Source organism: Liolophura sinensis, chromosome 7 (assembly GCF_032854445.1).
Source record: "Liolophura sinensis isolate JHLJ2023 chromosome 7, CUHK_Ljap_v2, whole genome shotgun sequence".
NCBI lineage: Eukaryota > Metazoa > Mollusca > Polyplacophora > Chitonida > Chitonidae > Liolophura > Liolophura sinensis.
Window position 1 is genome coordinate 50,715,881 of NC_088301.1, and position 23,874 is coordinate 50,739,754.

Below are 23,874 nucleotides of genomic sequence, written 5' to 3' on the forward strand. Positions count from 1 at the left end.
TTTTTTTCTGCAGGATTGTTGTTAACCTTCAAAAATCAAGAAAAGTCTGATCATTTCTTTTGACTCCCAGATGACTAACAAAAGTCTAGTCCAAATAGCCAATAGCTGGTTCGAACTGTTCATCAGTACGCATGCGCAAAATAGGCCATATGCCAGAAAAACAAAAGCATGTTCATGCCTATCCCACAACTTTGAAAATTTTGGCAAGAAATAAGGAATCATCTCTAATTTTCCATGCGTAAGTTTTTGATTTACACAACTGGTTGTGCCAACACACAAAGTTCCATTTATTGAATTGCATGAAACGACCAAGGCTGCAATGCTGTAATATAGCCACATCAGTTTGTGTGTCCTGCAGCAATGAAATGCCGATTATGCACACTCAAGATGGCTATCACGCTTATTCACTATCAAAGAAACAGCAGATCATAGATTGGCCTAATTTCCACCAATACACCAGAAGAAAAACACCCTCTATTTGGGAAAATATTTTCAAAATATCAGCTTTATTCACAATTCAACAATTATACAATGTATTTAACCAACACCACCAAGAAATATCTCATTTATGGGGTCAAGCTCCACAAGGGGAAGTAACTCACATATCCTCCACACAATGCGCTATGTCTATCATTCCTTAGGCAAGCTAAAGCACACACTCTGGTATTCATTGGAAAAGTTACATCACTAATTCTCCAGCCATCAATCTTGGTTATAGTTTTCCATTATCAGTATCCCTGAATGTAACTAAAAAATAATATTTACCTTATTTTGCATGAGAAATGGCAAAACTGAGAACATAAATGGTGCAGAACTATGGAATGCAAATTTCTATGTATGAATACCTGTACACATAACCTCCATCTGTTACTACAGTACATAAACAGCCAAGTTCAGAGTTGTGAAATGCACCAAAGTGCCCTTATTAATGTAACACCTGGTAAAATTATGTTTCTATAATGTTTATTGTGTAGTATCAAATTGACTATATTGAAACAATATTATACAATCTTCTCAAGTGATCTCTTCTGAATGTTGTTATAATAACGACCTTGGTTTCTGACCCTTTAACCTTTGCCACCTTCTTGGAGGCCAGACAATGTGAGAAGCTTTGGCAGTTATCAGTGCTACTGGTACCTGAAATTAAAATGTTGAAAGCATCAAAGAACGCAATAGCCTTATGGTTATAATTAGATGGAAGTAAGACTCAAATCTTGAGTTTTGACCAGTCTGCATAAAGCTCCAGTAATTTTGCTCACTTCTTTGGAACTTTTCAATTACTTATTTACTTCCTGCAGAATTTCACTCAGACATTTTTAGGATATTTATATGCATCCAGCTGTATTTTAATGCACCATAATTTAAAGAATTAAGTACTGGGAAGCAAGATGTCAAATGACATAAAAAAAGTACTTAAAGACATAAAGATCTAAAATGTCACTGACGGGCCCAAATAGATTGCTGTCCAAGCTGTGTCTATGGTGGTCACCTTCCACCCAGCAATGACCCTCAGGGATGGACACTACACTCTCATCATGGGACAGCGGTCTGAAATCACAGGTAAATGAACAGCTGAAAACCATAGTTAAAAACAGGATTCAAAACATTTCTCTGAATGAACACTGTATCTAAGATAGCAGATTCTTACATGTACTTGTAAATAAGATACACAAGGCAACCCAACCCCACATGAGAATTATACGGCCAAACCAAATGGAATGTAAATACAAATTATAGACAGGCTATACTGATTTTTTATGTGTGGTCAAATTATCATTTCATAATGTTTAATTCTAGATCTGCGCTCCCTTTGGAAAAGTGGTCTCCCCTGTGAGAGTGATCTCCCCTTCAGGGGGTGAGTTGACTGAGTTCTGAAAACCTCTATGCACCATCACTTGTGATCATCACATGGCAGGGTTCATCCCTATGGTGATACTAGCATATAGAAGCCAGCATGGCCTCATTGAGGCCTTCCCAAAATTTTCTCTTAGGAAGGCAAGACGTGGTTTGGGTGAAGGTTCAGCCCTCCAGGCCCTAACCACATCATGTGCATGCCTGTGTGTTGAGGCCATTGCGGCGGAGGTGTTGAAGACGCTTGAGTCCCGTCAGCTCCTGCTGCCCCCACCCCAGGCCTCCTCTGTCGTGGCTGAGTCTACACCACTGAGTGCAGGGTGAGATATCTTCGAGTTGTAATTCTCTGTCCACTCCTTAAGATATTTGTGCAACTGGTTTCCTTTCCTCCTCATTACCTTTAGGATTCAATGTTAGAGATTCAGTAAGAGCCAGGATACACTCCAATGAGTACATCAACTTTAGTCATCTCCTCAGTCCATCGGACGACGAACCTTCTGTTAAAGTATCATCTGATGGGACACAAATAAACCTTTCAACACCTAGACGTAAAGAGGTTATTCACATAGGTCAGTTGTCCCAGGCATTTGATATCTTTATGTCTGTGTACGCAACAAAGTTTTTAGATCAAGTGCCCAGTCTCATAAAGTATGGCAACACTTCTAAGCCAACGCTTTGGCTCTCCTGCTGCAAAGTATTATGACGAAAACTCGTGCAAATTTTGACCTGGGACAAAATTTATGATGACAATGGAAATTGTGCTCTTTAAAAGCCTCACCTGCACCTTCCGCAAACTCAGCCCAAAAGGGCAATTTTCAACCCTCTTCAGGTAAAGGAACCTTTAGAAAGTTCCCACTTGGATACTGTTGGAAATACTGTAGAGCAGGAAAGTGTGACACACCAAATTGCCAGCATAAACACACTTGTTACAAGTGCCAAGGAAAACACAATCCAACAACTTGTAAATCCAGCTCACCTGTCCCATCCACTTCCAACTCCTGTTAACATTGAGGTGCTGTCCTTTTATTTGGTAAGCTACCCTGATCAGTTGAAACTGACCGCTTTTCGTTCACGTTCAGATTAAGTGTTCAAGGCATTCCCTCACTCCACCCTGCTGGAAATCATACCTCAACTAGATTACATTCAGACCATGTCGAAAACAAAATTACAGCAGAATTAAGTATAGGCAGGATTGCAGGCCCTTTTTCTGAAAAACCTATTTCTAACCTAATTTGTTCTCCACTTAGAGTGGTTCCAAAGAAGGAAGCTGGTAAATTTCGTCTAATTCACGACTTATCTTTTCCTGAAGATCAATCTGTCAATACAAACATACCAAAAGAATTCTCCAAAGTGCAGTATGATTCCACAGAGTAAGTTATTTCTCCAGTCCAACAACAAGACAGACATTGCCTCATTTCCACAGCAGATATTGAAGATGCTTTCTGTTTAATTCCAATCCATCCAGAAGACTATCGCTTTTTCGATTTTGTGTGGCAAGATGAATATTACTATGATAAATGTCTACCCATGGGGGCATCATCGTCCAGCAAAATATTTGAAAGTCTTAGTTGTTCCCTTCAATGGTTCATGCAACATCACTTCAATGTGAATGCTATGCCGCACCTGTTGGATAATGTTGATTTTCTAACCCCAGCGAATTCAAGGAAGTGCACAATCGACACCCTCAACTAAATTATGCGAACACATAGGTATTTCCATAAAACATTCTAAAACTGTAATCTCTAAAACTGTAGTTCAAGTTATGGAACTGAGATTGATTCTGACAAGATGGAGGCCCGCTTACTGCAGGAGAAGCTAGAAAAGGCACTAAATCTTCTTCTTAAGTTTAAGCATCAAAAAGGTGTGACCCTAGTAGAGCTTCAATCACTGCCTGACTACCTAAATTTCTGCTGCTCAGTCATCATTCCAGGACGATCATTCTTGCGTATTCTGCAGAATCCCGCCATTGCTGTTTCTAAGCCTCATCATCACATTCGAATAAGCAATAATGCCAAAGCAGATATTATTGATGTTTGGTTGTCATTTCTTAACAACTTCAATGGTAAGGCATGTTTCCTTTTTTCTAAGTGGGCATCATCTGACTCAATAAAGCTTTGTACAGATGCAGCTGGGAGCATGGGATTTGCTGCTCTTTTTGGAAATCAATGGTTCGTAGGCCCATGGAAACAAGACATGGCTACTCAGATCATAGCGGCAAAAGAGCTATTCCCAATTGTTCTAACTTTAGAGATCTGGGGTTTAAAGCTAAAAAATCACAGAGTTCTTTTCATGACACATAATGCGGTTGTTGTGGAGATAATAAACACAGTGTCACAAAATTCATGCAATGTGAAAGACAAAGTTCTGCACAGAAAAGACTTCATCTTTCATTCAACTGCAAGTGGCTTCTCATCCATAACAGTTTTAATTCACCATTTCAAGTTCAGTTACTCTCACCGGGCAAGCATAGATCTGTGTCTCTCAGAAAACCCTGATCTTTGCCCTGTACGAGCCCTGAAAAATTATTTATCAACTTGTAGGCCCTCTTCCAGCTGGGCTCTGGTGCTCCTGTTACCTACAAACATTTCTGCAGCACATTACATTCAGCGCTTAATTTTAATGGCCTTGACACAAAACAGTACAAAGGGCACAGTTCCACATTGGAGCCGCAACAACGGCTGCCTCTATGGGCATTCCACAAACTGTGATTGGTAAACTGGGTGGTTGGAAATCTGATGCATTGAAGCAATATATACGCATCAATGTTTTCTCTCAAATTAAGACCAACTAGTCAGAACAGTTTTGCAGCAAAATGCCTGGGGCCATTGACTTGCATTCTTAAGGCCAGTAATTTGACCGCTCAAACAGCATACGTTTTTGTTCTGGTAAGACATTGCTTATGGTTCACTTAGTTACACTATGCATTTCGATAGGGCCAGGATTTGACTGCCTACTGTTGTGCATTATTATCCATTACTGTAGTAAATATATTGGGTTATCTGGACAGGAAGTGTCAGAAAATTCTTACATGGGAAGCCAGTCTTGATAGTTAAACTTGTTATACATCCATATTTCATTATCGAAAGGATGTTGTTGGTGTTTAGGGAATGTCATTTGGGCATTCAGTCTGAAATTTCAACCAGGCCAGTACTTGACTGCTCCCTGAGCTTTAATATCATACATGTGGTATTTTTAGTAAGTGAACTTACATGGTGCAATTGTTCGGGGAGGTTAGTACTTCCCTGCTCTCAGATATTGTATAATTTGTAACATATGTTTTTTTTAGAGAATTAAATTATTGGGAATTTCCTGGGGGGGCCAGTACTTGACTGCTCTCAGGGATTCAACATACATGTATCATTTTTGGTAAGAGTGAACTTGCATAGTGGAAGTGCTGGGTGGCCAGCTACTTGCCTGCTCTCAGATATTTATAATAAACGTATTAGAGAGAATCGCATTATTGGGAATTTCCTGCTCTCAGAGATTCATAATCAATATTTTGCAGTTCTTCCCCTATATATACGGTAAGCAGGTGACAATTTTTTTTAGGACAACCTTTTGAGGTCAGTTTCTACATTTAAATGAATCTCTTGTAGATAATGCTAAATTCTGGGTTATCCTTTGTATAAAATAATCTACAGCCAAATGTCATTTGTACTCCAAGTTTCATCTTTGCTCCCTGAATTCTATGTCATGTTTTATGATATGTTGTATTGTTCGTTACTGAGCGGACTTTTTCGATAGGAGGCCAGAACTTGACTGCTCCTATGATGGTTACAAGCATGTATTGTGCTTTCAGTGTTAACCTGAATCAAACAAAGGTGTTTGACTTCTATATAATTACGTTCCAGTAAGCTTAATTTATCAGAGACTTTAGGTGGGGTGATAACAGTTCCTGTTATCTTTGGCCTCTTTTTTAGCCCCCACCTTTTGCAGATTCTAACTTCATTTCATTTCCAAGTTTTAAAATACTAAATCCATTTCTATTTTTCCGTAACTAATTTCTTAATAAATTTGTCATTTTAAAACAATGACCTAATTACACAATCAAATTTTTGTGCATTTGTTTTAGTTATTGCTCAATCTGCCAGTCTCTGATCAATTTCGTCTGCACATAAATACAAATTACAGACAGGCTATAATGATCTTTGTGTGTGGACAAATTATCGTCTCATAATGTTTAATTCTAGATCAACGCTCCCTTTGGAAAACTAGTCTCCCCTGGGAGAGTGATCTCCCCTTCTGGGAGTGAGTTGACTGAGTTCTGATAACCTCTATGCACCATCACTTGTGATCATCACATGACAGGGATCATCCCTATGGTGATACTAGCATATAGAAGACAGCGTGGCCTCATTGCGGCCTTTCCAAAATTTTGTTTCAGGGAGGCAAGATGTGGTTTGGGTGAAAGAAATTTCCCACTCTCCTCTCCCTTGGGGGCGTGATGGTTTAAATTTCTGTCTTCAGTTTGCCTCTTTTTTAGCCCCCACCTTTTGCGGATTCTAACTTCATTTCATTTCCAAGTTTTAAAATACTAAATTCATTTCTATTTTTATTTTTCTGTAACTTAATTCTTAATAAATTTGTCATTTTAAAAAAATGACCTCACACAATCAAATTTTTATGGCATTTGTTTTAGTTATTGTTCGATCCGCAAGTCACTGATCAAATTCATCTGCACATAAATACATGTACATGTATGTCTGCATTAGCCAATACTTGTTGTATATCCTGTGTACCCACACATTTAAGCCTTGATGCATGTAAACATATATTTATGCATTCTTGCATAAGCCTTGCCTGTGTGTTTGTACATAAGCTTGGTTAAATACATATTAGAGTATCGTTCAAGAACTAATCAATAGCTCAATCACCTATTTGACATTTTTGCCAAAAATGGCCAAGATAACCTATTTGTAAACCATGCAAAGCCTATCAGCTCAGTCAAATATGTTCCTCTGCATTTGAAGAGTCAAACACAATTCTGAGAATTAACCTTACTGCACAAATTTGTTCATCAATGCAGTCAATTTGACATGTAAATATATACACAAAATATAAACAAAACCAACTAGAAGTAGCATAAAGTACAATGTACATTGCTTATTCAAAACTGCCCACAGCCAGGGACAGGCAGATGAAATAATCCCAAGGAGACTTTCATGCTAAGGCAAGCAAACACAAATCAAATCTGAAACCAACCCAAACAGTTTGAGCCAGGAATAAAGGTGTCATATAGAAACCACATACATGTATACAGAGAAAAGCGCCCACACGCCAAATTAAATAACAATCCCTAAAACATGTGCATGTCTGTGTACATGTATCTTTTGGAAATCAAACACCAGATAGACAAAACTTACTGATGAGCAGTCAACCAAAATACCATCATAAGCATATACTGTCAATCCGAGAAACCTACAAACCAATGCGAGACCAATCCAAAAAGTTTGAGCCAAAATATCATGCAGAAACCAAATTCTGGAAAGATGGATGGACAAGAACAAAACAGTACAGCCCACATAATACACTGTAAGTGTACTGAGGGTATAAAACATTTGCTCCTTATAAATAAACCTATCTATTGTGCCCATAATACCAAGCTTTGAACTTACATGTAGCTCATAAATTCTGAAATGCCATATCATAAGGTTTGCAACCTTCAATAATCATAAACAAAATTTCTTTTAACCTCAACAGTCAGGGGTTACATGACAAAATGTCTTTAAGTATAGAGCATCTGGATGTAGAGTCTTTAGTGTCTGTGTACGCTTCTCTCAATGTCTTACACTGAACTGGTTAGAATTACTGTACTACTTGTACATGTAGTCAAAAAATGTCTGATCTCATCTACATGTAATAGTCAGATGAGATCTTACCAATCTAACAATCTACATTATGCTCTAATCCCTACACTAAATGTAGTCAAAAAGATGTCTGATTCCAAAACCCTTATCAATCTAGAACCATCCTACTGATGTTCCCTGATAAACCCTGGCTATAATGAGTGTTTATTAACAAATATATCAAAAGATTTGATGGGTAGTTCAAGTGCTAGATAACATAGACTGGGGCACCATTACTGTAAAATCAATATTTTACAATAAAACATATTCATAAAAAGAGCCTGCAGCCCGACAGCATCCATTTGTTACAGCCAGACTATGCCTTAACTTTAAAATCTATCTACATGTGTGTGTAATATTTTAAATGGTCTAGAAAAAAACAAAAACAAAAAAAAACAAGTGCACCAATCCTGCCTAACTATTATCCCTTGCAAAACTTATGATATTGGACATTCTGAGCAATCTCTGAAAATTGAAAAATACAAAAACACATAATAGCTTTACTTAAGTCAAAAATAAAGTGATAAGATGATAATATATTTCTATATCAAACATAAATGCAACAGCATCTAACAATTTTCCACTGATTTAATACATGTGTTTTTTCAATATTTTTAAACATTCTGAGAACTATGGGGTGTAGAGAAATAATTTGCACAGTTTTATAAACCTTATAAATCAATAATGAAACACACAAATAATTTTTAGCATCATTTTCATGATTATTGTAAGCATTTCTTCAACTGAAAAAAGCACTTCAGATTTGGAAAGGTTGAAGACCTTTCATTATTGCATAATGAGCCTGTAACAACAGTCAATACCATTACCTGGTAAATCACAATATTGCAACTTGCAATAGCAATACATATAGTTGTTTTATTGTACCTCATGGTGTCAGCATGTTAATTTCTGCTTTGAGTGAAGCCGATGATACTCTTAATAGAATACATGGGAGGACACAGCCAGCTGTGACCAAAAATAAAATGTGATGTGTACCACTTCTTAGTGGAGGAGATGCAGATAACAAACTTACATTACATTACAGGTATAATCATATATATATTTAGCATATCTTAAAATCTTGGGGTGAGTGATCAATGTGACTGCACACAGCTTAATTTAAACTAGCAGAATAAATTCAATGTTAGTATGCATAGTTTTACTCAAAATGCTCATTAATTTTTTCCATATAATATTCATATAATCAGCATCTGACTGGCAGAGTTTGTAACGGTAATTAATATGCATCAAATCTGCTAAATTTGCAATACCCTCCTCTTTAAATCTTAATTAATCCTGCCAATAGATCAGAATATAACATCCTAGTTAACAGAATTTTAATTAAATCTGCGGTATTTACAATATTCCTCTCGAAATATCTTGAGTAATGGTACACAAACTTTGAAATTGATCAGGCCAATAGAATGAAGAAAAAATGGACCTTTAAAATTTGAACTAATTACAAGTCACTCGCTGACAGAGTGAAGAGATGCCATATTACCTCTACCAAATACATTCCTTATTTATTTATTTATTTGTTTGATTGGTGTTTTATGCTGTACTCAATAATATTTCTCTTATAGGATTATGGTGGGAGGAAAATGGGCAGAGGACGGGGAAACCCAAGACCATCCACAGGTTTCTGTCAAACCTTCCCTCGTATGGCCGGAGAGGTAGAGAGCATGAGCTGCACTGACTACACTGGGCATGGGATAAAAAAAAAACAAAAAAACATACTGTGCAATTTAAAAAACCCTCAGATTTGAGCACATCAAATGAATGAACTATATGGTGCTTTAATATGTACTAAAGTCTTCAAGTATAATCCTTAAAGCATTAAGACTAAAATAAGTCTCCATGACTAGAGGAATTCATATGTGACATGAATTCGACAACTTTGTCTTTAAACTATTTAAAACATAATGTGCTTACACTCATTTACCATAAAAAAAACTAGATGACCTTGAAAAAATTGCCAAGGTCACTAAGAATGAATATGGTACCACTCCTGAATATTAGGCATATGCATAACATAACTTTCATTAGTTTTGTTCCATGCCTTCAGAATATATCATACAATACAAGCACTACATGCCATTTAACAATGGTAGCTCTGTATGCCATTTCACTTCAGCAACCTTGTTCACCTTCCAAAAAAAAGTCAATGTTAAAAATATAATCTATAGAGTTCTTCCTTAGGGCTATACGCATTTATGACATTAATATAGCAGCCTTTGTTGGGGCCTTGAAAAAATAAAATCGATAGAGGATTTCCCCCTTATATGAGGTATATGTGACATACTGTAAGTTTCCTTAACTTTGATCAATGTTTACACCACATGCCATTTAACCTTAGCAGACCTGTTCAACTTGATAAGACTATGTCAAGGTCACCAGAAATCAACAGGTTTCTTCTCCATGGCTTTGTACTTCAATGACACAAAATTTGACTTAATAAAGCGTTGCAGAGATCGAGCTTTTACACGAAAGTTTACAGACAGATGGACAAACGCATGTCCCTAGGCCCATTTTTGTAAATATGTAATAAGCTTATTTTCCAGGAAATTCAGGAATACTATGTGCAAATACATATATTTTGATATGAAATACATATAATTTAATATCAAATACATATATTTTGATATTTAATGCATACTTTCAAAAGGGAACTACTGTTCCTGGTTACCTTTGCTGACATCACAAGAAGTACACAACTGTGTCAAATTTTTATGAATAGCTGGTTATTCCATGTGGAGGTTTTTTTTCCTTCATAATCCACTATTTAAAATACTCTTCATATGTTCGACTATTTCTGGAAATGCTGGTTGTCCACAATGATACAGTTGTTTGAGTTCTTGCTGTTGTCACCTGCAAGTTAGCATCACCAATATATCATGTAATTAACATCAAGGTTTCTTACTAACTGTGACAATATAAATGAAAAATTCTTGAGTAGGGCACCTATTGTTTTGAGCAAGCATCAAATGAATAATTAATGTCCTCCTGAAGCCAGGCACTAGTTAGCAAAAGACTGTTCAAAGCCTCACTTACAAAGTTTTAATTACTGTAAATCTTCAACCTTTTCAACCACTACAGCAATTTTTTCAGCGGCATTTATGCATCCAGTTATTAAGAAAATGATTAGGTTGTGTCACTAAAGAAGCAAGCTTCATAAAACTGTGCAAATAATTTCTCTACATCACATAACTCTCTCAGAATGTTTCAAAATATTGGTTGCAGTGGTGGTTGAAAAGATTGAAGAATCAGGGTATTTCAAGGCCTTCAACCAACATTACGCTGTTAGTTTGATATCTGGACATGTTATGCTAAGATAAAAATAACTAGAAGCCATACTGAGTGATTATAAAAACAAATGTCCCCTTTTTGTGGGGAAAAAACTGAAGATAGAATAAAATAACTAATGCCTCCAAGTTAAAAATTTAATGAGGCCATATACAAAATGACAAAAATGTGTGTAGCAAATGTGAATGTCCAATCTCAAACAGTTTTTGAGAAATCCTATCCACAACTAACACGCACATGTGAATTGACAGGCATTCACAAGGAGGCATAAAAACCAATAAAGATAAATTATTAGTTAAGTACTTTCATGACAAAGGCTCCCACAGCCTTTATTCTGGAATATTCTGAAGACAACAATTTTGGAAAAATGAAAAGGTTCGTATTTCGCTTTTAATGTTTCCCCCCAAGGCATCCAGACACTAAACTTGTGGTCAATCCAACAAGTTTAACTGATATCGCAATTAAACCAAATACTCACCAGTACTCATGCATAAGGAAGCCTTTCTGACAAAGCTTTTATGAATAGATCATAACAACTGAAATTCAAAATATCCTGTTCAAACTTCAATTCATTCTATCATCACTACATGTTCCGAGATCAGTTCCAGAATTACTCTCTACGATTCCAAACTAGATAAAATTTTGAAATAATATTAAATTGATGTGTCAACATAATCAGAATACATGTACATGTATGTATTATTTTTCAACAATATTTCCAAGCACGACAAAATTAAATTCTGTTAAAAAAAAACATTAACTACTTATATGAACAGATTAAGGATTACAACCAGCGTGGGAACACACACTTCTCTTGAGTTTCACTAACTAAATACAACCAGGGTGGGAACACACACTTCTCTTGAGTTTCACTAACTAAATACAACCAGGGTGGGAACACACACTTCTCGAGTTTAACTAACTAAATACAACCAAGGTGGGAACACACACTTTTCTTGAGTTTCACTAACTAAATACAACCAGGATGGGAACACACACTTCTCGAGTTTCACTAACTAAATACAACCAGCGTGGGAACACACACTTCTCTTGAGTTTCACTAACTAAATACAACCAGGGTGGGAACACACACTTCTCTTGAGTTTCACTAACTAAATACAACCAGGGTGGAAACATACACTTCTCTTGAGTTTCACTAACTAAATACAACCAAGGTGGGAACACACACTTCTCGAGTTTCACTAACTAAATACAACCAGGGTGGGAACACACACTTCTCTTGAGTTTCACTAACTAAATACAACAAGGTTGGGAACACACACTTCTCTTAAGTTTCACTAACTAAATATAACCAAGGTGGGAACACACACTTTTCTTGAGTTTCACTAACTAAATATACCCAGGGTGTGAACACACACTTCTCTTGAGTTTCACGAACTAAATACAACCAGGGTGGGAACACACACATCTCTTGAGTTTCACTAGCTAAATACAACCAGGGCGGGAACACACACTTCTCTTGAGTTTCACTAACTAAATACAACAAGGTTGGGAACACACACTTCTCTTGAGTTTCACTAACTAAATACAACCAAGGTGGGAACACACACTTTTCTTGAGTTTCACTAACTAAATATACCCAGGGTGGGAACACACACTTCTCTTGAGTTTCACTAACTAAATACAACCAGGGCGGGAAAACACACTTCTCTTGAGTTTCACTAACTAAATACAACCAGGGCGGGAACACACACTTCTCTTGAGTTTCACTAACTAAATACAACTAGGGCGGGAACACACACTTCTCTTGAGTTTCACTAACTAAATACAACCAAGGTGGGAACACACACTTTTCTTGAGTTTCACTAACTAAATATACCCAGGGTGGGAACACACACTTCTCTTGAGTTTCACTAAATACAAAGGGTGGGAACACACACTTCTCTTGAGTTTCACTAACTAAATACAACAAGGTTGGGAACACACACTTCTCTTGAGTTTCACTAACTAAATACAACCAAGGTGGGAACACACACTTTTCTTGAGTTTCACTAACTAAATATACCCAGGGTGGGAACACACACTTCTCTTGAGTTTCACTAACTAAATACAACCAGGGCGGGAACACACACTTCTCTTCAGTTTCACTAACTAAATACAACTAGGGCGGGAACACACACTTCTCTTGAGTTTCACTAACTAAATACAACCAAGGTGGGAACACACACTTTTCTTGAGTTTCACTAACTAAATACAACCAGGGTGGGAACACACACTTCTCTTGAGTTTCACTAAATACAAAGGGTGGGAACACACACTTCTCTTGAGTTTCACTAACTACATATACACAGGGTGGGAACACACACTTCTCTTGAGTTTCACTAAATACAAAGGGCGGGAACACACACTTCTCTTGAGTTTCACTAACTAAATACAACCAGGATGGGAACACACACTTCTCTTGAGTTTCACTAACTAAATACAACCAAGGTGGGAACACACACTTTTCTTGAGTTTCACTACCTAAATACAACCAGGGTGGGAACACACACTTCTCTTGAGTTTCACTAACTAAATACAACAAGGTTGGGAACACACACTTCTCGAGTTTAACTAACTAAATACAACCAAGGTGGGAACACACACTTTTCTTGAGTTTCACTAACTAAATACAACCAGGATGGGAACACACACTTCTCGAGTTTCACTAACTAAATACAACCAGGATGGGAACACACACTTCTCTTGAGTTTCACTAACTAAATACAACCAGGGTGGGAACACACACTTCTCTTCAGTTTCACTAACTAAATACAACCAAGGTGGGAACAAACACTTTTCTTGAGTTTCACTACCTAAATACAACCAGGGTGGGAACACACACTTCTCTTGAGTTTCACTAACTAAATACAACCAAGGTGGGAACACACACTTTTCTTGAGTTTCACTAACTAAATACAACCAAGGTGGGAACACACACTTTTTCTTGAGTTTCACTAACTAAATACAACCAAGGTGGGAACACACACTTTTCTTGAGTTTCACTAACTAAATACAACCAGGGTGGAAACACACACTTCTCTTGAGTTTCACTAACTAAATACAAGTATATCTAAAATTAATTAGTTTGGCATGTAATGACTAGAGTTCATACTGAACAGTTCTACTGACACAAGTATTAATGCAAGTCTTGAGCATTTATTGGTGTTTGTCAGAGATCTGGCAAAGGTGGCGGTGTTGACCTGCCTGCATGATTTCCCCTCACCCTTAAGCCAAGGACACACTAGACAGATTTTTTTGCTTGTACAGGCGTATTTTGTGAATTTCTACAAATCCGCCAAGTGTGTCCGTGACAGCAATGGGGTATTTCGTAAGCAATGTTTTCCGCTCTGAAATTCGTTGCTGGCAATTTCACTCTGTCCGCTCCATCAAATTTGGCCGACCGAGCTGACCAAACAAACAACATGTCTAGAGTGTCCACAGCTTAAAACATGGCGATCACTGTACAAGTAAAATGTTCCTAAGTATGATGTAAACTATCCATGAAACAAATATGTAAGTGATATGAACCATGCACTGCTTGACATTAGTGGAGCATGAACAATGTTATTCTGCCTCACCTGATCCTGTCGCCTTCTAATCCCACAATCCTTTTGATAATCTTCTGATCAGGGTTGGACGGTGACCTGCCAAGATAATTTTGACATTCATCATTCTAAAAGGCAATAACTGGAACCAGATACACCAAAAATTTAATTATTTTTAGTTCATATAGTACAAGGACATGCACATTTAGCAATCCAATATTTACATAACAAAAACCAATGGAAGTCCACTAGTCATGTGTGTCTTTCATTACTGGTATATATTCAAAGCAGTGTTTGATTGATTGCTGATAGTATCGTTAATAGTCTGTCACCTATCCAGGGAACGATGGTAACATCCAATGGGATTCTGTTATCATCTACATTCTGAGAGTTTGAGCTCAATCAATCATGCTCCGTCACTATATGGAAGGACAATGAACACAACACACCACATCTACCAATACTTATCTAAATGGAACAGCAGACGATGGAATGGGATTCATCGGAGACAAAATCAGTTTGTACCACAAAATGAAAACAATGCAGAGACTGCCCAGAATAATTTGCCTTTTCATAATTACATAATTGATAAATTCTTTCAAGGATGGTGTCTGGATCTAGATCTGAAAGTTAGAAAGTCTAAAAATGTTAAGAGATTTACTATAGATTCCAGTATCCTTGGTTGGTGAATATTCACATGTGGTATAGCACATGTGTTGATGTTTGTTTACACACACATACACATGTAGTACAGTACTATGGCATGTTGGAAATATGCTAATACAGAAATGTTCCTGTGCAGAGCAAAAAAACATCTAGTAACATACCCCACAGGAGAGAAAAAAAAAAAAAAAAAAAAGGAAAGAAAGAAAGAATGCGAAATCAGGGAGCCATGGTGCATGTGATTTTTTCCAACAGGTGCGAGCGTAACAGTATAGCCACAAGGTCATAACAGCTTGGCACAGGGTTTCAGGTAAACAATACATAACCTTGTTAAACACACATAAAGCAGCCAATCAATATACTACTGCGCAGACAGTTGTTAAATCTGGGGGCCAATGTTCCACATAACACATCAATACGGCTGGTATCGCATTACCAGCGCCACTCTTGGGTTACATGGCGTTTAGTCGATATTTCTGCATCGTTAAACAGAAGGTCATAGACTTGAAATCAGGTGACCTACTAAAGAGATGCATCCATAGCTCTTTGTTCCTTCATAAGTAGGTTACAACAACTTTGATACACTAAACACATTATCAGCTTCACTTCATTTTCTACTGCCACCTGTCTCTTAATTTACATAGCACAGCTAGGACTAAAACAGCTAAAATAACCATGTGCCACAACCATTTTACAAATACATCAGTTGAGCAACATTGAAAGGCTTCCAAGGCTTCTCAGCTAAAAACTATTTGCATCTTTCCTTCTTTATAGTGAACCAAATGCAAGATTACAAGTCGTTCTTTGTATTACAATGACATTATGAAAAAAGAAAAACTTTGATGAAACTGTCAACTGCATACAAAATTTCATACCTGTACTTGCATTCTTGTAAGAAATGAAATTCAACTCCTTGCCAGACATATATGGTGTATAATTGTTTTACAAATGTACAGCCCCTACCCAACAATAACTTTTGAAAATTTTGGTCATTTCACTTTATTAATAAGTCATAGTTTATGTTTGTATATATGAAAGTGTACAATCCAAGTGGAACTGAAATATGTCAAGACTGACTTGGTTTTGTCAGGGCTGAGTGCATTCTCACTGGCAATTTTTGAATTATTCAGTACAGATATGATATGCTTTTGAAAAGATACATGTACCTGATAGGTGGCTGCTTTTCAGATTGCTTCTAATTACACTCAAAAAAATATCTCCTTTTATATGATTACCACTGGTGATGATGATATTATAATATATAAAAGACTACAGTATAGAGAGCAAAATCAGAGCATCAACCACTTGTGTGATAGTTGGCAAATGGTCACATGTAACCAGTGAAAGATTTCCTTGGGAATTCAACTTTCAATGTCTCCAGCTAATCAGTGTAAAGTTATATCAATTAGTGATTGTGTCTCTATAAACATATTCGAAAGTCTTCCCTATTTAAATTTTTTACAAATTCATGCATCAATACAACACAAAGGACCATGATGAACACTGCACCCCAGTCCCCCCTCCCCCCCCCCCCCCCATTCCACATACACCCATAATAAACTTGGAACTTAACTTGATAAAAATACTTTCACCATACTTCCTTCTGGTTACCAATTCCTTCCATTTTATTTTAAACAGCCAATTAAGTACTGTACACTCACAATTTACAATCATCTTGGCCAAGAATCAAAGCCAAAATGTTGCTTATTAAAGGTTACAGCATCAAGCAAATTAAGTAGACGCCCAGGAATGGGAATTGTTAAATTATGCCCAGGCTGCCACATTGTGTGACAAGGATTTTCCCTTTTCAGCCTCACAATGCATCACCTTCATTTAACTCTATTCACTACAATATACTTAAGCAGATCTTTACATATGGAAAGTACTACTAAAACATACTATGCAGGGCTCTAGTCTCCTCTAACTAGGAGAGCAATGTTTGGCAGCTGGATGTTGTACTCCAGGATAAACGCCTAATGCAATCCTTATGTAACTGGCAGACATTGATTTTGTCCACGAGATCCCCAAACAATTCCCTCTATCAACTTCAGCTGGCAAAACACACAGAGCAGACGAATCACTCTTGATTAGACTGGCTTTTTTTTTACGATCATTTAGCTCTGGCGCAACCACTTCCTGGCAGCTTTCATAGAAAACAGAAAAAGAAAAAAAAAGTCTTCCCAGTTTCAAGGATTCTCTACAGACCAGCTTCAGCATTATTCTGGAAAGCTATAGAAAATCAATGCCTCGATTGTTCAACAAAGTATACTTCAAACAACCCAAGCTTTTTCTCATCACAAACCCTGAGGCTATCACAGAATTAATCAATAGACAGGGAATCTTTGAAAGTTGTGTTATTGCATAATGCGTTAAAATGAAAATCCTCTGGCGAAAAAAATCCACTAAGCAAAAAAAAAGAAATAATAATAATAATAATTTTAAAGCACAAAGGTAACAGACCAAAGACATTATATCTCAGGAGAGCAGGTCCCTGAGCACCCATATTTCAGTTAGTGGCTTACACTATATGACAACTTATGAATCAAGCTTGTACACATAGTAGATAAGAAATTTCTTTAGTATGTAGATAAGGGTAGCTTAATTAAAAAGAATTATTTTGTAACAGATGATTTAAAAATCAGATTACTAATGTGTGTATCCTGGGATATAGCATGAACATCAGGATTATTAAGTATTCATCAACAGATAGTAATATCTCTCTAAGGGCCATGTATGTGGTGTATATGCGGATCTAGTCTGCATGTTGATATTTAGTATTATATGTATGAACTGTTTTGCTTACACTATACCGTGATATTTTGGCAGAAAATCAATCAGCTCAAGCCGAATTTAATTTTTACTTGAAGTAATTTAATGTTAGAATTTAATGTTAGAATAGTTAGCCCAAATAAGTACCTTTCACAAAATATCAGGCTCACCTGTGTACATGTTATCAGTCAAAGTAGATCATAGAGTTCATACAATTTAGAAAGCTTTTTCAAAATATATCATCATTTTTAACACTGAAATAGTACAGGTATGAGTCTGATATTTAGTAAAAGGCAATACTTTGAGGCAATTCTTGGTAAATACAGAAAATTGATTTGATTTTGATTCTTGAAATCATATGGGACAGAACTCAGAAAGAATCAAATCAAATATGATCATTTGCACAAAATTTTCATTGTCCAGCATCTTGAAATTGGTATCGTTTTTCGATTCATATGAAACCAAACTGCTTTTTTGATTATTTTTTTCACCCGACAATATTAAATAAGTACTTCGCCAAAAATTCTGCATGTAACCCCTGATTAGTAAAAAGATTTAAAGATCTATCCCTATCTTAGAGTCTTGCATAAAAACAGAATTAATGACCAGGACTGAGATTATCTATATAGTTTTTCTAAATTGTAACCGATTCACTTGGTATATATGTCCATTTTGCATGTCTGGTATGGAAATATGATTTTTTTTTCTGTGCTTTCCACTATTGACTGATATAGAGCCATAAATAAAGTCCTAAGTCCTAAATGGGGATAATAATGAAAATAATTAAGCATGCAAAAGTTCAGATGATAGGCAAGATGTATGGTAAGTTTCATCTAAATTGGCACAGTAGTTTGGGAGGAGATGCATGGCAAAGATAGTGTTGACAGCCAGCCGGCAGGTGAACAGACAGACGGACGGACGGATGAACAGATGGATAGACATTCCAGTGATTCCAGTATACAGCCCACCCACCCCCCTCAATGAAAGTATGAAAGAGAAACCTGACACTGCATCACTTTCAGACAGGTATCACACACCACAAAGATTTTACTATTCTCTGTTAAAAAGACACTGAAATACATTGTGAACAAATTACATGCTGTAATATTGTCAAGGGCAGATAACTGCTTGTAAAATCAACACAATGGAAAAGCAACTTGCCAGTACACCACTTTCAGACATCTTGATTGATGCAAGTTTCACAGATCTTTGTTGAAAAAGGGTTGAAATACATGCTGGACAAATCCTGCCGTAAAACCAGAATTACTCAACACAGTCACACTTTGAGACACAGGAAACACATTAACGCTATTTCAGCATTCTACACTGCAACCTCACCAAGATATTGATCGGTAAATTTCTTCAGGCACAAAATGTGGGACTGCTGGATGGAAAGGACAGATGGAAAAAGGGATGGCTATACATGTATTTCCACATTTTAAGGTATAAGGAGAGACAAAAACAAGATACATATGCTGTGTTCATGGAACTTAAGGTTTCCAGTAGTCCATACTTGTCAATCGTCTAGATCACTTAGCCTCAAGTAAACCCTTCCTTCCATATAGAGCAACAGAACTTGCAAGACACTTAATGTGTCGAAGAGAAGCTGCATGTAGCAGATGTTATTACCGCAGGACATGGGATTTCTTGGCACTCCACTTAACGGATAACCTTTATTTCCGCCTTAGGCAAATGTCCATTCTCGTTCACTGCAAACTTGTGGAATGAATTTGGCCCGTCAGATATCAACGTCACCTTTGTTTGCCTAACATAAAGAGCATGTTGCTTCCATTAGACTTATTATGAACTTTAAATCTGTGGATAGAGGAAGAAATATTTTTACGTGGGGTATTGTTTTCATTTTTAATAAGTAGCAGGGGCTATATTTTTTTGACTGAGGTTTAAAAGGTCTATGGTTATACCATGAAGAGTATTTTACATAAATATTTGTGGTAAAATTTATTGGTAAAGAAAACCAGAGTGAAGAGTCCCAATAAAAACTACATGTCAATTAACCTTTCCAACTTAAAGTTGCAGAAGTACATTAAGATATCAATTTCAGCACCTGGGCCAGTATTTATCAAGTCATAAATTGCAAATTCTTAAAAAGTCAAACTCAGAACAGGAAAGAACTCGGACTGCAGTTTAAATATTGTTCTGTAGTAAAAAAATCAGTGCACAAAGTCTAAATTTCATAGAGCAAATCATTTAAATTGTAGCTGTGGTAAATATTGGTTTCATATGTTAGTATCATCTGTGGTAAGAGTGAAATGTATCGGAAACTCATCAACCACATAATATAACATGCTAGCTACACTATGACTGAACACATTTGTAAAATTTTATGTTTTAAATGTCAAAACTGCACATAAGTCTGACAAACAAGGCGTGATTAGAATCACCTTCGAAGATGATCCTCTCTCTGATGCCTTGGGAAGAACAGAATCATAACTCTGATTCTGGGGTCGAGACAGACACAGCGCCTCTGGACAGATTTCCTGTCACAAGAAGATCAATATTATGCTTTATATCACACCCTTAATCAAATCATACCACTGGGGAGGGGAAATGCTTCAAGGGCTTAATCTCACATACTCTAGTCACTAAGAGTGCGCTGGCTTCAGAATCAACACCAAAGTCTAAACGGTAAGATGAAAAGATCCATCACTGATAAAATTTCATGGATCATTTCCTTTTGCATGTAGGCTCTTAACTTTTACAACCATGCAGCTTGGTAAGCCTGGTATGCATGCATAATACATTGTACATATTGCATGAATTCAACAGAAATGGATGTCTTACTTTACAAATAAAAAGGATTTAGAACACATAATGTGAGTATACAGGGTATTTTATTTTACAGAGTACTAACATGCATTGCCTAAAAATTTCATGTGATAACAATTGCACATAGATGCCATTTTACTCATCTATTAAACTGCTGTTTCCATTGTGAGAAAACATGACTAGAGTATAAATTTGTATATGTTTAACAGGACTCTTAACATATGAATTAAACATCATCTCTCAATCAACTGAAAAAAATTTCGTTGGTTTCCATTTCAAATCTAATGTACCAAAATAAGCTCTTGTACATGACTTAAAATTTCCAATATAACAAAGTTACTCATTTTACCTTATCCTTAGAAAGATGCTTCAAGTTTTTTGGGGGAGAAAAATGTGATTTTATCATTTTATTTCCTTTATTTATCTCGTAACAAGCATTTTCCACGTAAATTTTAAGGTGAATACTATGCTCTACATATATATGCTCTGATTTTTTAGTCACTTTTACCTATTTTTTAAAACCGTATTAGGAGCAAAGAATTTTCTGGCAAACTACTGGTTTTATGGCCAAATTTTATCACTGACGAGATTATATGAATCACAGGAATCATGGTATAATATACTGGGGTTATCACTTTTACTTTACTCAGCATATTCCAATCATTGATTCTCTCATAAGAAACCTCCCAAATCGAATGATTACAAGCCGTTTCCAAAGCAGATCTTAACGAGAATCTTGATATCCTGGCACTTTTTGGTGAAAAAAAAAAAAGAAAAGACTTTGAGCTTGACTAGTTTTGATGGGGAGAGAACTGAGAAAGGAATGGAGAGATGTATGAGTGGTTGATGACCTAATCTGACAGGATGACCACTGCTTGTCATCCTGGATTCTCCCCAAAACCAATCAGCTGTAATCCAATTAAACCCATCCTGGCTGTCTGTCCCACTGTTCCATTAAACCAGCTCACGGACTGCCGCACCAAGACAAGCGGCAAATCGATTGACCAGGGACGTTCCAATAATGCAGCCAAGTTTCCACAAGTCAAGGGGAATTCGCCAGAGTTTTCTCATAACAGCAGTATTTCCGTGGGGATCAAAAGAAGGTGTGTTTGTCGAGCCATCCCTCTGGAATAATGAGATGAAGGGGTGTACAAGGAGTTTGCAGATGTCATTATGTAATCTATTCAATTGCCTCACAGGTATCAAGGGAATTCGGCATCCATTCTAAGAGCACAGAAAATGTTATAAACCATGCAAGCGAAGTTTATGAAGCTACAGAGTACCATATGCTTGGTTTATTTTCCATTTATTATGTCCTTTATTGGCAAATATTAGTTTTTTCTTTTCAAAAGTGAATCCTGTTAAGAGAAAATAAGTTCAAGAAAAAAAGACTATATCATCACATTCTAAAAGAAATACCCACTGTGACATGACTGCAGATGTTCAGGAAACACCATGTACCCTTAAAAGTACTTTTGCCTCTGTTGAATAGTATTTTTGAAATAGGTCTTGGGATACATATACTTGACTATGAATACCTGATTATGCCCTGATACTTGTACGACACTATGACTCGTCATAATAAGAATAATCATCATTTTTATGCAATGAAATATAAAAATGAAAAACCCAGATCCAACACAAATCTTAGAAACAAGAAGCCAGACATATATCAAGAAAGCCAGACAAGTATTGATAAAATAATCTTACAGCCATTGCTGCGCACAAGGGAGAGTATGTTTTCAATTACGTAACTGGCTAGATCACTTAGTGTTTGCATGGGATTTAGTCAATGATTTAAAGCAACGGAAAATGATTCATCGTCTGCTGATGTTAATCAATTCACTGGCAGCGTTAAACGACAGAATTCTGCCTGCAGGTAGAGGAAATCGGTGATTTTGTCATTAGTAACATTGATTAGTTATCCACTGCTAAATTAAGTGAACCTGTGTATTCCCGGATTCCATACTGTGCTATTCCAGCAAGACAACTCTGACCAGAAAGCTATAAAGCTCAACCATAATTATTACCAGCTTGATGCTTTGGAAATGAAACATGATTCCGCATTTTCTAACAATTTCTGTTTAAAATGCATTTTAACATCCTGACAATAGCAAAACAAAAGTTTTATATAGATATATGGTCCTTTAAAATTCAATACTATACCTATCAAGTAATCTATGCTCATTAGCATGTTTGCCCTCAGGCACTTTCACTGGCCGAATGTATCCAAATAACAACTTCACAATAACCATCCATCCAAATCTGATTAGTTAAAATGTCAGTCTACTGTAGTTGAACAATAACAGAATAAACCATTAGCTTTGTGTCAATTAGAAGTGCACAAAGGTCATGAGGCACTGACCACATATGTGCCAAAATGACTGTAAAGCAGATTAGAGAATTAACAGCAAGATTCGTACATGTAAACTGCAAAAATACATGAACAATACTGACAAAATTAGTAAAATTCTTAACTAGTGCAACAAAAAAAAAACAGAGGACTTCTACTGTGTTGGTCACAGTTTATGTATGGTTTTTATACCAGTTTATGGATACATAAGAATGCACAGAAAGGAAGAGATAGAATTAATGTTGAAACTGTAACTACATGTACTTGTGTAAATATAATATATTCCACCTTTTTTTTACCTGCATTTTTATACATCATTAAAAATTTATTCCTGAATCTCATGACATAGATTTTGTGCAGCTGTTGCTTCAGTACGTAAATGTCAATAGCTTGTTGCATGAAAAGGTTTTTGGGGGCATTCGGGAGCACAATCAATAGCATGATTGCTTGAAGCATTTGCTGTGTCAAATTGAAGAAAAATGTTTCAAACAATAATATTAGGGAAAGTGTCAAACATTAAAGTGCATATCCGTATAAATAGGAAACAAGTAGTTATTATTATATATTCCATCTGTCAATTACAAAAGTATGCACATGCAAAAGATGTATCCTCCACATCCTTATATACACCTGTGTATGTAGTGGTGAAATAATATTTGAAAATACAGGTAAACATGTTAAATAAGGGTGAGTTAGACAATAGAGCAGTGGTACAGACACCATAAAAGCCTGGTAACAAGATACATGTACAAAT

The 23,874-nt window shown here is 36.4% G+C and overlaps 1 protein-coding gene across 1 annotated transcript in view; it reads right to left on the reverse strand.

Moving 5' to 3' along the window:
- Nucleotides 1-487: 487 nt before the first annotated feature.
- Nucleotides 488-23,874, reverse strand: part of LOC135471702 (mitochondrial inner membrane protease subunit 2-like) — a 68,090-nt gene continuing 44,703 nt past the window's right edge. The window contains exons 4-6 of the mRNA XM_064751021.1: nt 14,582-14,647; nt 1,446-1,548; nt 488-1,137 (exon numbers count right to left, since the gene is read on the reverse strand). Of these exons, the coding sequence (XP_064607091.1) occupies nt 1,039-1,137; nt 1,446-1,548; nt 14,582-14,647 (268 nt within the window). The 3' untranslated portion in view covers nt 488-1,038. The remainder of the gene's footprint in view (nt 1,138-1,445; nt 1,549-14,581; nt 14,648-23,874) is intronic.